Source organism: Embiotoca jacksoni, unplaced genomic scaffold, assembly GCF_022577435.1.
Source record: "Embiotoca jacksoni isolate LCO1_2020_lvr unplaced genomic scaffold, fEmbJac1.0.p SCAF_11, whole genome shotgun sequence".
NCBI classification, from domain to species: Eukaryota; Metazoa; Chordata; class Actinopteri; family Embiotocidae; genus Embiotoca; species Embiotoca jacksoni.
In genome coordinates, this window is record NW_027185241.1 from 17,560,396 (window position 1) to 17,578,100 (window position 17,705).

The following is a 17,705-nucleotide window of genomic DNA, read 5'->3' on the forward strand; positions in this document are numbered from 1 at the left end:
GGTAACAGCTGTGAAATGTTCGAAATGTTCAGTCATTTAAATGTACTTAAGATAAAATAAAATAAACCTCATCGTTATGCTTTCTGAATGTAAATCACAGCGACATAAAATTAATTAAGAACCTGTTCTGCCAAAATCATTCATTTGACTTTGAATAATGCAAATAACCCATTAGTCGACATGAAATTAGCATGAAGTACAAGAGAGGGACGGATCAATGACTAAACTGACCGAACTGATAAAAGAGGTTAAAAGATCATTTATAGTTTTACTTTTTGCTGTGTGATTGGATGAACGAACTTGTCCAATACAGTTGATCTGATTGCAGAACGGAGCAACTGGGGTGAAGGGGCAGACCATCCATCTTTCCAGACAGCCCAAATAAACTAAACTTAAAAAAAGGATGGACACCTGCAGGTGGAATCACAGCAAAGCCAAAATGTTCAGCTCCTTGAAAGTAAAGACAGACTGATGAATGAATGAAGAAAAACAGAGATAAAGTGACAGAGAGGCTGACATGGTGATAAAGTGAACAAACAAACAGTCAGAGACAGAAAGACTGACAAACAGGATGAGGGAAGAATTGATTCATCCTGATGGTTTGTTAGACAGGTGTCAAGACGGATGGATGGAGACAGACGGAAACACGGACAGACAGGCCAACAGAGTGTCAGAGAGACAGATAGACAGTGACACCCCGACACTGTTCGGGCAGGAACACACTGAAGGCTAAAAACATAGACAACAACCCAGAGAGACCATTTTGTATCAGCACTGCAAAGTCGATGTTCGCAGCAGAAAACATTCACATAAAAAAAGTCAATGAAAATGAAATCTTATCACAACTTTTGGCATTTTGCCAATCTCGATTTAACAAAGTAACAAAGATGACGGCAGGAGGAAAACTCTAAGTATGTCTCTGAACACAGAAACATTAATCAATCATCAATCAAGAGTGGAGTTGGAAGAAAACATTCAGGCGGACATAACAAAATGATTGACAGAGGGATCACACCGTAGAAGGAATGGGAAGATTTGTTTTCAGTGACGCTGCATGTATGTGCAAATAAAGCAAATGTGCAGAGAAAGCTTTAAAATCATGGCATATGTCTCAGTAGAGTAGGTGTAAGTTGGACCGGTGATTTTGATCTGCTACTAAATTTGGTGATAAGAGAGTTAATAGAACTTGCTTGTAATGGCAATGTTTGCATGCTCATGTTTTGCAGATATAATGTTTTTGCCATATTAGTTGAACAAGTTAAAATGCTAACACTTGATAATTAACTATAAATTCAGCTGAAAAAAGTCATGAGGTATTTTGACATAAACAAAGTGAACAAACTGAAATTTCCATATGATGACGCTGGGAAAGGAATAGTCAATGGATCACCATCTGGTTTTGTTATCTAATGGAGTGCTGATTTCACAGAAATCCATTTAACAGTTGTTGAGATATTTCAGTGGAGAACAACAGCGGGACAGACTGACTGCCACTCTCACAGCGCAGTATTTCTAAACACAAATTCATTGAGTCAAACAATAATAACTCATCAGTACAGTAGGGGTGGGAGGAGCTACTGCAACAGGCTCACTCTTCAACTGCCAACTCACTGACGTCACACAGGTAAAACTGTTTGGATCGCTGACAAGTAAAGTACAAAAACACAATACTGTTACCACTTATCGTCTTAAGTGCCGCCAAAGAGAACAAAAAAAAAATTCTTTGAGATTGTAACTATTCATCAGATGACACCTATGATTTATGAAAAATTCCCTTTATCCTTGAACTTATTTCCCATTGACGGGCCATTGTGTTAACTGTACAAGTGTCTCTAGATAGAGATTCCTAATAGTTAGAAAAATGGCTGTTCCTGGTGGTAAAGTCATATTTACTTTTTATAAGAGTCAAAAGCAAACAGTTAAAATGCTTAATATAAAATAAAAAAAATTAGAAAGGTGCTCACACTAGTTGCCCAAATAAACGTCATTTACACAGTTTTGTCCGACTCTTCGTTTTATCAAATCTCCACAACGGAGGTAAAGAGAGCGAGTCACAATAGCCAAAATAATGGGAAACGAGTTGAAATAAACCAGCATTATAAATTATCATACATTTTATATGAATTTTGAGGTTTAATCTTAATGTTTCAGAGAAAGTACAAAATATAGTTCTGGAAATAGTTTATTGGCATATAGAAAATAGATACATGCATCTTAATGTCTGTACGACGTATACAAATAGTTAGTAGTTGTGGATGCTACACAGGAAGCAGGTTGTTTCTGATGAATGGGGAGGAGAAAAAAAACAAAACAATCCAGGTTTGCATGTGTAAGAAACAGAATATATGAGTGTGTGTTAGTGTGAAATGTAGGCAGAAAGAGTGAGACAGAATGAGCAAGTGTTAGAAAGAGCGAAAGGAAGAGAGAGCGAGATACATACAGAGAGAGAGAGAGAGAGAGAGAAGCCGGCTCCATGAAGACGTGAGCAGAATGCTGCTGGTCTGAGCAACAGAGGTGATATATAGTTTAGTCAGTAGCAGCGGGTCACGACAAAGCCTTTAACAGTAATGTCCTGGGAGTCGCCTCGCCCAGGGGACCCGCGCTCCATTTTACAGCCAAGCGACTGAGACTGAGAACGCTGTGGCATGACAGCTGGAGCAGTAAAGCTGGCCTCTAGTACCATCCATAACATGAAGGAGGCGTAGACGCCACTGATACCGCCACAAAACACCAGGCCCGAGGCCACACCGACAGCTGGCGAGTTAAGAGGAATGAAGAAAAAGGGGGCTTGGGAAATAGGAGGAAGTGGCAGACGAGACAAAGGAGGGAGAGGAAGAAAAAGGCACGAGGAGATATATTTGCAGGTTTAAACAAAGACAGAGAGAAAACAATGATCAACATCAAAGAGACTAAAAAAACATAAATGGAGTGAAGGGAAACTGGGAGGAAAGAAGAGGTGAGAGGCTCAAAAGTGGAGAATTTTTGTGTTGCTGTCTTCCTCTTTTGGTGCTAAAATAGTTGACTAGTTGATTAAACAATTGATAGAAAATTAACCTTTAAAAATCTTGATTAAGTAATTGTTAAAGTCATTTATAAAAAAAAAACAGATGTAAAACGTTGGCTTTCTTTTAAGGTTTTAGACAGATGGTTGGACCAAAGAAGCATTTTCAAAATGTCAAATGAAACTGAATGAAACTGTGATTTTTCTGACATTTTATACAAAGATAGTTGTTTCATAATTGCAAAAACAATCAACAGAGTGACTAAGAAAGAAAATAATGAATCTGCTATTTTGAGCGAAAGCAGAAAGTACACCGCCTTACTGCACAAAACAGGACAAAGCCACTGTGCTCTCAGCACAAATGGACCTTTGTTTTTCAGATTTTCTGGCAACTATACATGTCTAGGGAAGTGAAACGCTAATGAAATAAGAACATAGCAATACCGGTAGCTCTGTGTAAGTAGTTAAAGCTTTAGACCTCCTGCTAACGTCAGAATGCTAACAAGCTCCCAATGACGATGTTCACACTCTGATGTTTAGCAGGTAGCTCTGTTGTATCGATCTGAGCGCCCAATCTGAAGCGCATGGCTCAGGTAAATTCGAGGCGTGTCCAAATCCACTTTTAATGGTTTAACAGCGGACAATCTGAGTGTGAGGCGCATGGCTTAAAGGGGTTGCATTTAGTCTCTTAACAAATCGTAGGTGTGTTTTGGACATAAAATTAAATCAACTGTTTGGAGTGTCGTCTTCCTCCCCATTAAGAGCCAGGTGTGGCGGATTTGTCAGGAAGTAGGAGAGAAACCTTTTCTGCAGAGGAAAATGTATCTGTTCACGTGCTAATTGAGCAAATAGTGAGAATCTTTCCCACTATAATCTTACTATCTCTAATCTTTTGCATGTTTTCACACCGCTGCATGTCCCTGTGTGTAACAAGCAGACTTTCGGCGCACTGTGCGCACGCTTATGTAGTCACATCGGTTTCCACTCCTTAAGATAGCAATACACCAGCAGTGTGCCTGACTGCCCCTCATTTTAAAACCAACACTCCCGTTGGCGCTCAGATGGGTACGTGGATATTTGTTATTTAAACAACATGGCCGCAGAACGGGAAAATGGCTACTGCGTTGGTCTGAAACTAGCAAAGACACTTGTGTTGTGTTTGCTGCTGTGTGCCATGTATAAGATAGAGAACATACTGTTTACCAAGCTCATCATCTTAGTTTAGTGCAGGGGTCTCCAACCTTTTTCCTCTGAGAGCGGCTTTGACAAAAGGAAAGTGTCCGAGAGCAACTCATGTTTCGTAACATTTATTCACGTAGCTGAGCTCCACCCAAACCAGCTAAATAAGCTTCTTTTATGTGAACAAAAACAAATTGGTCAGTACAAACAACAAATTGAGACCCCTGGTTTAGTGTGTTAACATGCTATTACTTAATATTTAGCATTTAACCCAAAGTAAAGGGTGAGGCTGTTGGCTGTTATGTTTTTGGACTGAACAAATTGAAATTGATATCTGATGGTAAAATAAAGGGATCAATGAAGTCATTAGAAACTATTGTTTAAAACGTTTGGTGCTAATTTATCACAGATGTTGAGATATTTCACTGGACAGGTGAAAACTTTGACCTGTTTGTAGTGCATAGTAATGATCAGGGGATCATCACAATCATTAGGAATTCACCACATGGCCGCCGTGAATGTCAAATGTCATCGTAATCCATCCAATAGTTTTTCACATATATCAGTCTCAACCAAAGTGCTGGACTGACTGACCGACTGACAGACCGGCTTTGCCATCTGCTTTACAGCACAAAACAGGAGAAGGGTCCTGCGCTACCAGAATAAACACAGCTGAAGTTTTGATATGTTTTAACGGCATATTGAAAGCATTGAAAGGCTGATGGGAAACTAATTTCTGGAGTAGTCAAAGAAGACAAAGAAGAAATGTTAAGGAGGGATATACAGTACATGGAGAGAGATCCTAAATATAGTAAAATATAACATGTAAAATATAACACATTACAATACAACTCATCAAAGCCATGACAAGAAATCAAATTTAAAACCACAAAGCTGATGACTCAGACGGTCAAAGTTATCATGTGTATTGTTAGAATATTACTGGTGTGTAGTATGACCAGAAAGATAAACACTCACTTCACTTCCAAGGCGAGAGCCAGAATTCCCGCAGCAATCGGAGCAGTGCTGGATGTTCCTGGAAAGTGTGTGACACACCCGTCACCAACGCTGGTCAGAGTCACCTGAAGGAACCACAAACCATTTAAGTTACAACATATAGATGTCATATCAGCGTACAGGGTAAGAGGAAAAGTGCATGTGAGCTTTTCCATGTAATTACTCCCCTCTGCAGCCAGTGTTCCCACACTGTATCAGCTACTGTATCAGCAGCCGTTTGTTCTGTCATTAGAACATGTCAGCACAATTTTACAGTCATGATAATTATAAAAACAACTTGTGTCTGGTCCAACCTTCTAATTTGAGGTGGACCAGGGCCAGCATCCTTGCAGAGAAAGGTGATGTCACACTGATAAAATTGGCCTTTCTGTTTCTGTAGCCCTGTAGCTGCCACTGCGTTTCTTCCTGGCTTTTCAGTGTTACCTCCGCCATCAACACTTCAGCTTCTTCCTCTCTCCTCCTCAGCCACTACAGCATCGCTTTACCTCCAATTAACACTCGTTTGCTTCTGTGTGTCTCTGTGTGTGTGTGTGTGTGTGTGTGTGTGTGTGTGTGTGTGTGTGTGTGTGTGTGTGTGTGTGTGCGCCCAGCAGTCACCCAGGTCATTTGGCAGGTCTCTATAAATATCACACCAGTGGCTGCTCTTTAACAGGCTTCTCACAGCTCAGAGGAGCCAAAGAGCAGGGCTACTGGCACACACACACCCCCACACACACACACATATATATATATATGTGCTCATTAACGATAAACACTGTCGGTAGATGTGTTAGGCGGTACACACATACTAACCAAAGGTAGTGCGGCTCCCACGCTGGCCCCAGTCAGAGTGACGGCCATCACTCCAGGGCAGGGCTCGCCGAAGAAGGCGGGCTTCCCGGTTTGACTGACAGCGCCGATGGCGATGTTGTAGATGGAGTTAACATAACCGTCTGCGCCGCAGTGGTCGTGCTGCATTCCACCATTACCTGCCGCCCACACAAAGATGCTGCCCTTCCCACCCCGGCCCTGAGAAAACACACAGAGGCACGTCAAAGTGAGAAAAAAAAAATTCCATTTGGCGGTCAGCAGAACCTTTCAGATGTCACATACTTATGAACATGATGTATTTATACCAGAAACAAAAGTGTAACAACTGAATTGTCTATAGTGTAAAAGGAAGATTTCAAGAAAGCATTTATATTGGAAAGTTGTTCTTTTGAGTGAACTAACGACACACACTTTCATTTTTCTTCACTCTAATCTAATTTAATTTAATAAAGTTCTCTTTTTGAGCTATTTTCATGTGAGGTGCTTCAGGCTGTAATTTTCATTATTATATTCCATATGTATACAAAAAAATTATCATAAAGCCCAGCAAAAACCAACGCAACCTCAAGCCACAAAAAGCTGAAAGAAAAATAGGGATTTACTTTGTTGTGATGGTCACTTGATCTCAAAAACAAATAACTGTACAAACAAATAATTGAAAATCAGGGCCGTTAGTGAGTAAAGATAACTAAAGCTGAGAGGAAGGAAGTTGGTGGCAATGTTTTCAAAAAAAATTTAGACGATAAAGACAGAAATTGAGAAGAAAGACTTGATTTAAAGGGATTCTCCAGACTGGGACTGGAAATGTAGCTATAACATGACGATAAAGTGCTAAAGTCCTTAAAGCTGTGCTATGGATGCCCGACTTTCTCCGTTTTCACCAATGTTCACCAATATTTTCTCCATTTCATTTTTCTGATAGTCCTATTTTTCTTTACCACACGTCAACCAGGCTCAAAGTTCAGATCTAATAAAATATTCTAAAGTCAAGGTTCACATACAGGCTTCTTTACTTTTCGATCATAACTGGGATACTTCTGAAAGCTTGTGAGTGAACCTTGCGTTTTGAATATTTTATCACAGATATGTGTTTTCAAGGTCAAGACTGAATCTCAGTGCTTCAATTTTGTTCCTCCGTCTTGATTTATGGACCCAAAAAGTAAACCAGTAGCGCTGTAGGATGGTCCTGTCGGCAGGCACTGTGATACTAGAATGAGTATTAGTTAATTTCTTGTACTGTTTATTGATGCTTAAAATACAGTTTTGTGTGGTTAAACTTCCTAACTAGCTTTAAAAGAGCAACATAAGGAGAGGCTGCTGTCGAGAAGAGAAGAGGGAAAAAAACGTGTCTGGTTAAATTATGAATCAATGATCATAAAACAGGCTGAAGATTGTTGCCGTGGTGACAGGCACAGCAAATGTAAAGAAGTTGTTTTTTTTCCCTGGGTGTTGAAATTATGTCTGACAGAGTGCCAACATTTTTTATTTAAATCCAATATTGGAGTCATTTAATGTTTTCACTTTTATTTAGAAGCAGTGAAAACAGAAAAAGGATTACACGAATGATTCTTCTACTCTTAGATTTAGTTCTTGAATTCACTCGCTAGCACTTTGTTGTTTTGTGATCATGTAGTACCTGGAACTATCAGATTAAAAAGGGGTTAATATAGCGGCTAAACTCTTCTTCTAATGTACCGCAGACTAATATACATTTTGTAAGCTATTAATAAATTAGGAAATATGATTTAATATTAATCGGGCTATGAAATCTGAACACTCGACATTTCGTCCTTCTGTCAGCTGCACTGACAGTGAGACTGCTGGCTTTACGTCTGACAGACAGCAGTGTGAACTTGGAGATGAAAGCTGTGCCTTGCGTGTTCCTAGCTGGAGGGCTCGCTCTGTCAGGCTGTGCGGCCCGTCCATCTCGGCCCCGTCGTCCCGCGGGCCCCAACTGCAGACGTAGATGTCGATGAAGTGAGTGTTGAAGGTCAGAGCTGTGGCCTCCATGGCGTCAGTGACAGGGCCATCCAACAGCCGGATACCTGGACAGATCCAAAAGGTCACAGAGATCAGGGTTTGAAAGGGGGGCTTGTGGAAAATATGAAACCAAACTTTATGCTGTTTGTGCTTTTCAATACTGGAGGAGCATTTTATATCCTGGCGTTGTTCAAAAACAGACAAAAAGGGGTTTTATTTTGCAAAAAGTAATGTGATATTGCAGCAACAAAAACAGTGACTCAACACAAGAGGTGAAAATGCATCTGAAACATAATGTAAGCACATGTGCAGCAGCTGGCTTATACTGTAGTGGAGTCTCATTTTTGCTCTGCCTGTTACTCATTGTTACACTGTTGTTGGGTGTTAATTCTGCCTCTTTTATCAGAGTTTGCCTCGCTCTTCTTTCTCTCAGACAGTTTATACATTTGCTTCTTAGCTGTGTCTGTTTTCTCTGTGTGAATCCCTTTACTGTCTGTCTCTGTGTGTGTTCTTGTTATATTAATATTTCTCTGTATGTCCTCCATTACCACTTGTTAAAATACAAATTAAAAAAATCTGCAAAATAGTTAAAAGTGATCAACTGAATATGTACTGTTAAATCATTATTACACTACGTAACACAACATGCAGGGCAGTGCTTCTTGCAATACTGGTTGACATATCGTAGAGGGTGTCACTCGAAGTTAGCATGCTATCAAAGTTGAATATGCACATAATACAGAGGCAAAAGTATGGATTACTTGATATTGTGTAACATTTTGTCAGTCCACTACTGAAAAGAGGCAGAGGTATAGGTAGCAACAGTTTTCACCAAGAAGCAAAACAAATCATCACAAGGATGGAGATCCAGCATTATCAACACCCCAAATGCTATTAACTATTTTTATATGATTCTTATGGTGCAAAGTTTGTGAAAAGTGTGTGGGAACTTGTTGGAGCAGTCTTGAAAGTTTAAGCAACAGAAGCTGATCCCAAGAAGGAAAGATGTTAAATTAAAGCAGATAATTAGGGAGAACATTTTTGTTTCTACATGGCCGGCAATCACAACAGCAGTTTAATCTGCAATAACCGATTTTCTTGACCACTTAAACACTGACATATCCTCACTTTTTAATTTGACTCCGCAAAACAGTTGGCTATTTATCCAGCCGATATAGAGCAACATTAACATTTATTTGTATGTCTGCTGTTTGGTGCCAGACGATAAGTCGCAACAGTTTTTAAGATGTCTTCAAAAATTGTAGATAAATTAAAAGGCTCTGTTTTTGTAAACCCTGTGAAGTGAGACAGACTGCCGCAATAGTGTAAGTATTTCTGAAATTTTGAAGATTCGTTCGGTCTGTATCTGACTGTTTTCACAAACCAAACAGACTGGTTTTTATTCTTTTTCTAATGGAGCGTCTAATGTGTCCAACACGCCTGTGGATTTGCAGTAGAAACTAAAATAATGAATCAAAACAACAAGTCAGGTGTACTTTAAGGTTTCTGAGGGTATTTTGCGACCGTCTGGTGCTTGTTGCATAAAAATAAACCACCAAGTGTACCGAATGTAATTGTTGTGTGACAGTGAGCAACATTACTTCAATAAGAGACTGTCGGTGGAGCAAACAACTGCTGCCTTCAGATGGCTGTGAAGAAACTCAGCAGAGTAAAATAATTGATGTTTGTGGATTACAGAGCTGGTAGGACTCATTCATTCTGCTTTATTCCTTAAGGCTGGCGTTAATGTCATAACTGCAAGGTCACATATCAGCTGGTAGAAAATGGTACCATGAATGTGAGGTTTTTGTCTGGGTGTGTCTTTGTGTGCTGAGCTGTTGACAAGCTCAGAGCAGCTGAACACGCAGGATGCACATGGGACAAAGACTGCAGTACACCACTGGACTGACATCACTGCAATCGAGCACAGTCGAGGAAACACATTTTCATAACGGTCTCATCGGAAACAAGCCGGCACAGAGAACAATTTAATTTGATGTCTACTGTTGCATCTACAAATGGTTTAAATTCAGCAACACAAAAATAACATGGCTGAAGAATGAACAGTTCAAACTTCATTTTTCTGAAGAAAATTGTTTGTCTGGTGACTGTGTTGTAAAACAAAGTTTATCTCTTTATCTTTTTATTCTGTGCCCTATATAATCTCTTTGGATTGCATTACAATGCATTTTAAATCAAAAAGACAACTAATTTTGAGTGGCAGTCATACATGGGATATATTTCAGCATGCATTTAAAAACATCTAAGAAGACAACATATGTCAGAAAGCGAGCACAGCTCTCGCCAGCAACCAGAGCTTCAACATGCAACTTTCATGTGGATCCAGCCACACTCTGTTTATGAGTCAGGAGAAAAGAGATCCAGCAAGGTAAAATTGAGTCTAACTGTGGAGAGAGATTCCTGCTGCTGTTTCATAATGTTGTTTTCTTTCTCTTTTTGTCAGTTCTGCAGAAGGCTCTCATTAGCTGGTGACAAATGAAGGAGGGTCAGGGATTAAAAATCACAGAGCAGAGGTCAAATGTCAGAGGTCAACCAAGAGATTCCTCTTCTCTTTTTCCATGCTTCATGATGACGACGTCACTGTTAAATTGGGTTTTGAGGAATCCAGATCTGAAAGCTGCTGGAAATATTCCTATTCAAACATATCATATACTCCTTATTAATTTACAGCGCTCTGAAAATATCCGATACAGATCTTTGATTTCACAACAGGAAATGGTCTTTCTCCTGCATTCGGTTTATTCATCCCTCACTAATGTTACAACCAACACTAAAAAAGCCATTACTGAAGCTCCCACTAAAAAATGAGCTGTTAAATAGGGTCAGCACGGCTCAATAGCAGCCAGTCACCATGTGCTGTGTCTCATTCACACAAACCCAAAGCACAAAATACACAGGAAAAACTGCACAATATCTGCACAGTAAAGTGCAAATTTACAAATCATATAGCTACTCAGGCTTTCTTTTTTTTTCATGAATTATCTCAGATTTCTGCCTATAACCAAAACTTAATCTTGAAAATTTTCTCAGACATATGCCTTCACATCTTTGACTGTTCTGCTGTAATATAAAACCACAGCAGAAACCGAGAATCACACAACAAATATTTTCTGTGATTTCCTGCCAACATTTAGAATACTCATGCTTACAGCTAACAAGCCATGAAAAATGAATTTCCATCTAAACCAACTATGCCATCAGCCCTTTGAGTTAACATAATTTGAAATGACATACCAAGTTGCAAAATACTCCCCCCCCCCAAAAAAAAAAAAAAAAAAAAAAAAAAAAATTCGACATGAAAAAGTAGTTGCTGCAGTGGGCATGGGAGTTTTGGGGTTTTTGGATTAATCATCGCTGCAGAATTTGGGCCAGAAAATATGAGTTTGAATTATTCATCGTTGGGTTAATTTTATTCATTTTTTATTTACCAATATTATTATACAGTAAGTCAGACTCTGTAAAGTTAAAGCAGGTCTGGTCGATGAATGTTGATTTTATAGATTCAGCCCTTTTGCTTTAATGTAGCATTACACAGAACCAAACAAACAAAAATATTTGTTTTCATTATGTCAGTTTGGCATTTACATCTGGATTACCGTTGCTTTAACAGTACTGATTACGTATTTTGTATAATGCCTAGAGTACAAAAATTATACTGCCTCATTGCACTATAATAAATGTTTTTGAAAATGCTTTTCATGCCATGTCATAGTTTTGGCCAGTGCTGCACACCCACAATGCACTGCCTCCCACAGTCTCTATAAGGCTGCATTGTGTTCCTCACCTCCGATCCTGGCATTGAAGGCGATGCCCACACCGCAGTAGGAGTTGTTGGCCTCCATGGCAACTTCCCCTGCACAGTGGGTACCGTGACTGAAACAGAGGGGGAACGAGATGTCAGCCACACGTTGAGGCCAAACAGGCAGAGATGTACGTTTCCTTGACATGCACACACCATAATTGTGCCAGGACAGATGATTACGCCACACACTGACAGAGACATAAAGATACTGGAAACTGCAAGTCAATCCAAAGGAAGCATTCTTCCCTTGATACTGTGTTCATACACTAAAAACACAAGTAATTACACATGCACATATATTTATAGATACAGCATTTAAAAAAATCTTCAATTAAAACTTTTAATTTTGACCTGGACATTACATGTATGTGGGCTAATTAACTGCTCTTTGCTGAGTTATTGTTCATTTGTTAACCTGCTTTCAATTCTCACACAGCAGATATGCAGTTCACAGGGATAACAGCAGATTTAAATTGCAAAATTCTGCATAGGTTTTGAAACGATGGGACCCGGATTCAGACAGATATGGCCGAAAGCACGGTTCTCAGTTCTAGCCAGCGACCATCAATTCTGCCTCGATGAAATGACAGCTGTCGCTAGTTGTAGCCAATTAAGATAGTTTTAGGTTCATGAATTGGATTGGCTGCCTGGCTCACATGTTTGCATTTCATGTTAGAGCAGATATATGTATATAGTTTATTCCATTCCCTACAATTGAGCTCTTGTGTTTTGGGTTTTTGGAAGGCTAAATAAACAGCCACTACCTATTCTCCTCAGTTTTGACAGGCATGGGATCGTGAGACAGACCGTGTGACGCACGCAGGTCAGCACTTGCGAGCGCCTCCTGTAAAAGCCAGACAGAAAACAAATGGAGCTCAGTGTAAGACAACAACAGTGACAACACAAAACATTAGAACGACATGACAGGAAATGAAGGAACCCCATGAAAAACTCTTGATACTGGCACTTGAATTAGTCTGTCAACATATTTCTTCTGACTGACGGCAATCAGTGTCACTGAGGAGATGCCTCTGTCTGTGTCTCTGTGGTTTATGTGAGAGTCTCATAAAAGTGAGCATGTTTGAATGACTTGTTTGCCAGTGTATATAGGCATAACGGGAGGAGGATGTCTTGGCAGCAAACTGTACAAGAGCAATTATGTATCTCTCTCTCTCTCTGCAGCCAGGCTTATCCATGCCAGACAATCTGCTCTGACAAAGTACAAGTTGGCCTGCATGCTTTAAACTGCCTATAGGATTATAAATGACAAGGCAGGTGCAAACAACACTGCCACTTCACATATGCTTTATGGCTAGCCGGTGTAACACCAGCCTAACAGCTTTAGCACTTTATGAAACTTTTATTGTCTTCAGTTTTAAGTAATAGAGAAGAAGGGCCGATTAAAATGAAGTCAATACACAGATTAGTCTGATGAAAATCCAAATATGCTTGTGGGACTGAACAGCAACTGATGGCAGATAGACTGTAACCTTGTAGAAAGATAACTTGATTAGAAATGATGTTCTAAAATAATGTCTGAGAGTCACTCAAGATAGCATTCAAATTCATTTAAGTGATTTCAAGTTTACTCACAAAGTTTTTCTTCAGATCCTTGTTTGTGTAATCTACACCTGAAAAAGAGAACAAAACAAAACAAGAGAAAGGACAAAATTGGATTTATAAAAAAGAAAAAAAAGAAGAAGAAGAGATTGTTCCAGTCTTTGTTGACTTTTACAGTTGTTGGTGTAGATAATAAACAACCCTGCGGGAGTTATTGGAGGTCGAACACTGCAAAGACAACACATCTACTCTGACCCTCTGAGGTCAAAAAGTGAGGATATATAGTTAATATGGTCTATTTGACAATATCAAAATAGAGATTAAAAAGAAATCACACTGAATGCAGAAGGGGGAAAAAAAAAATCAACAAATAAAAGGGCATACCATTTTGTGCTACCAAATTGCTTAGAACAGCTGATAGTAGGTGTGTGTAGGAATAAACTACAGTCGAATCACGACTGTTTGCTGTCCTGGCTTCTAAATGAAGGAATGAGCTCCCCACCGACATCAGGACAGCGGAAACTCTGTACATCTTCCGCCACAAACTAAAAACACACCTTTTCCGACTTTAACTTGAAGACTAGAACTTTAGTAGCACTTAAAATGACACTTACTGATAGCACTTTGTAGTTTGGCTTTCTTGAAGAAATTGTATTTACTTGATTCCTGTTGTTCTGGGTTTTGTACCCTCATGGTTGAAATGCACTTATTGTAAGTCGCTTTGGATAAAAGCGTCAGCTAAATGAAATGTAATGTAAAGTAATAAACCAGGAGTCATTTAATGCTCAAGACCTATATGCTTTTAATAGTTTTTTTTGATATTTTCTGCTTTCAGTAATGCCGAGGTGCAGTCGTGGTTTTCTTTCGTTCCCTGGAGCCATGGAGGCAATGCTGTTTCGAATCATTTGAACTTACTGTGTGGTAGACAGGTTATTAAAATTTTGAATTTTGAGTGCCCTACTAATTGGTGCAATTAATTTGCCAGAGTGTGAAGTTTATTTATTTTTTTCAAATCAAATCTAGATTCATGTTTTGCTCTATGAGGTATTGCACATGACTGATGGATGAATGAGTGAACAAATGGCCTCAGAACAAATCCCCCCAAATTCACTCTATTTATACTGCCAGGCTTTTCAGTTCTCACTCTGTACCTTTCTCTGCATCTTTTCATCATCCTCTCTTTCCACATCAGTTGCCTTTCTTTGGCTAGCCCCCTCCCTTTGCTCCCCCTATCCTCACCACCACCACCACCTCCATCCTCTGCTGCATCAGGGCTCCTGTGGACTCAGCGAGAGACAAACGAATGAGGGCCCCAGGAGGGCCGGGCCTGCTCTGCCACACATCACTCACTCTGTCGCTCAATCACACACACACATGGGACCTGCCAGCCTTTGTCCCATGCAGGCAGTGCCTCCGGGTTGTCATGGTAACCTGCAGTCGGTTTCGCTGTGGCAGCCTGATTGTGTTGAGCTCAGGCGGGATGGAGCCCTGGGTGGGTGAAGCCTCATTGGAGCCTGCCATACTGAGCCATACTGAGCCATGCCATGCCAGGTCAGCCCACTACGTCCTGCACAGAAGCTCTGATGTTTCATTCTCTCCTCATCCACCTTTTGTTTTTTGTCGTTCTTGCCCCAGACACACTTCTTCTGTCGTCATAAGTACAAGTGTGTGACCCACGACAATAGGCGGTGGCCTGTAGGTAGTCACGGTGATAATGGACAAGGAAAAGTAATCTGGTCAACTGTATACTACATTTCATGGCAGTTTAAAGGGTTTTCCAATGAAATGGGATTAAACAAATTCTAAATACACTAAAATCACATAATCAATATAAATAGCAAACTGAAAAACCAAAGCAGATTTTTGGGCCAGTAGCAGCATATTAAAATAGATTTTTCCAACTTTCTAGTAAGGTGGTAATTCAGGAACTTCAGGACCTCTTTTGTTCTGGTGACGACTCAGTTGTATTTTGGACAAGTTGTCATTATGAACACGAGTGTTTTAACATGAGTCACATAATTCTAGAAGTTCCAATGAAAAAAAGGCTGATGTAATAACTGATTTAATCTGACTACTAGAATTGAGATCTAATTATCTGACAAAGTATATCAATGGGATCATAGTCAAATGTGGCAACATGGCAGCACGTATAGACTTAATAGAAGAGGGCTGATTATTGATCCATGTGGTACTCAGGCTGACCCTGTTTGGAAGTAAGATTGCTAAAGGAAATTAATTCATTCCTGTCTCCTCCATTGTACCCAGCCTAACAAACCCAGTTTCCAACAATAATGTGAAGTAACACGGTCAAATGCAGTAGTGAGACATTAAAGTACAAGACTAAAAGTTTTGGAAATAACTCAGTGTTCATTCATTGTTTATGGCCTTAATGACGGCTGTTTTGGAACAATGATGGGGGCATAAACTTGATTGGAATGTGTCAAAACAGTCACGTAAATTGATCATGTTTTTTGGTTAACAAACTTTTAAAGTGTTTTTCCACTGAAGGGTAAATTTCATATGAGCCTGTGTTGTTGCAGTGCAGTGAAATAGTGTGCCACCCCCTCCTGACTTCTGATTTTTGTAACTCATTAAACTGTGTCAGACCTTAGAATTTAATATAAACCAAAAACAACCTGAGGAAACTCAAGATGCATTGAAAATTAAAATTGTAAGTATTGAACCAAAACAGTTATCCAAAACCTAAATCACAAATGTGAATAAGGAATCACTCCCTCAACTGAATAGCTAGTTTTTCCACATTTAGCCGCAACAGCTGAAATTAAACACTTCTGATAAATGGAGATCAGTCTCTGACATCACTGTGGAAGAATTTAAGCCCACTCCTCTTTGCACAACTGCTTTAGTGCAGCAACATGGGAGGGCTTCAGGTGCCACCACAGCATATCAAAGTAGTTCAGGTCAAGGACAATTGACTAGTACAATTCAAAACTTTAACTTTATTTGTTTTGTGCTTGGGATCATTATCCTGCTGCTTAACCCAGGCCTCTACTCAACAGACTAATATCTAGACATTCTCCTTCAGGAGTTTCTGGATAACAGAATTAATGTTTCCCTCAAGTATGGCTCCACGAAGCAGCAAATCATCCCACAACATGACACTCCATGCTTGAGTATATGTATAATTTGTTTTCTCCCAACATCTTGCTTCTGGTCCACTAAGGTTGACTTGATTGTCCACGGCTGGTTGTAATCAGGTCTGAGCGTGTCTAGTCGAGTTGTATCACATGCCCAGTTTGTATTAGATAACTTTTTTGCTTCAGTAGATATATTTATCATTTCAAACTTGTATTTTGTGTTTCGTCTGGTTGTCTGACAGTTTAAAATGACATAAACACAAACATAGAAGAAATGAGGAGGGAGTTGACACAGCGCTGTATATGAAATACACAACTACTGAAGACCTGACTGTGTGTGTGTACTATGAACGTGAGCGTATGATTCTGTGCAGGGGACAGAGGAGTATATGGATCAGGATTGACACACAGCATAGGTGTGTCACAAGGGTCAATTTGAGCATCAAAACACAGGAGCCTCGAGTATTTTCAAGGATGATCCAAGTGGAAAAATGCATTCAGCCAGGTGCATTCACTTAGGTAGCACCATACCGCCATAAATACAGCCATAAACACACTCCAGCACAGTCCAAGGTCTTCTGAGTGCGAAAGTAAAAAGCCACGTCCCACAGTTAGATGGAACACTGTAGGTGGTGGAGCCAATGCAAAACCTTCCATGAATACAAATGCTTTGAACCTGGCTGACCCAGTCGAGATTGTGATTGTGCGGGTGTGTGTGCGTGCACGCGTACTCCACTCTGCATGTGTGTCAGCATTCAGCGGCAGCAGCTGCACTCTATCTCCTTGCTCCTGCAGCATTCACGTCGGTCCTCAGGGTCAAACACACACACAAATCAGACATCGAGATGTGTCGGAGGCCATTTTGAGCCGACGGAGAGTCGTGCCTGAGCCGCTGCAGAGAAAATGAGCCGACATCACTTCAGAGGAGGCCCCCGCTACACCTGACCCCCCCCCCCCCATTCCCCTCCCTTCCCCACTTTGGCTGGCGCTCGCCGCTTAGCTCTCGTCTGTAGGAGTTACTGTACAAAAAAGCAGCAGAAGTCAACAAGCTGCCACAGAGGCTGGAAGGTAGTGAAGGGGAGAGGTTACGACACATGAGGGAGGAGGTGAGCCGAAAAACACTGATATCCATAGTTCTGTAATGAAGCTGCACATGGCTGATAATTTGCATATGGAAGTGTAAAAGAGAAAAAAGAGAGGTGTGTGTGTGTGTGTGTGTGTGTGTGTGTGTGTGTGT

At 40.2% G+C, this 17,705-nt stretch overlaps 1 protein-coding gene across 1 annotated transcript in view; it reads right to left on the reverse strand.

Moving 5' to 3' along the window:
• LOC138194570 (furin-like protease kpc-1) overlaps positions 1–17,705 on the reverse strand; it is a 182,260-nt gene that overhangs the window by 69,355 nt on the left and 95,200 nt on the right. Inside the window, exons 8-13 of the mRNA XM_069143414.1 lie at positions 13,404–13,441; positions 12,575–12,654; positions 11,793–11,881; positions 7,880–8,052; positions 5,990–6,205; positions 5,159–5,262 (exon numbers count right to left, since the gene is read on the reverse strand). Coding sequence (XP_068999515.1) covers positions 5,159–5,262; positions 5,990–6,205; positions 7,880–8,052; positions 11,793–11,881; positions 12,575–12,654; positions 13,404–13,441 — 700 coding nt within the window. The remainder of the gene's footprint in view (positions 1–5,158; positions 5,263–5,989; positions 6,206–7,879; positions 8,053–11,792; positions 11,882–12,574; positions 12,655–13,403; positions 13,442–17,705) is intronic.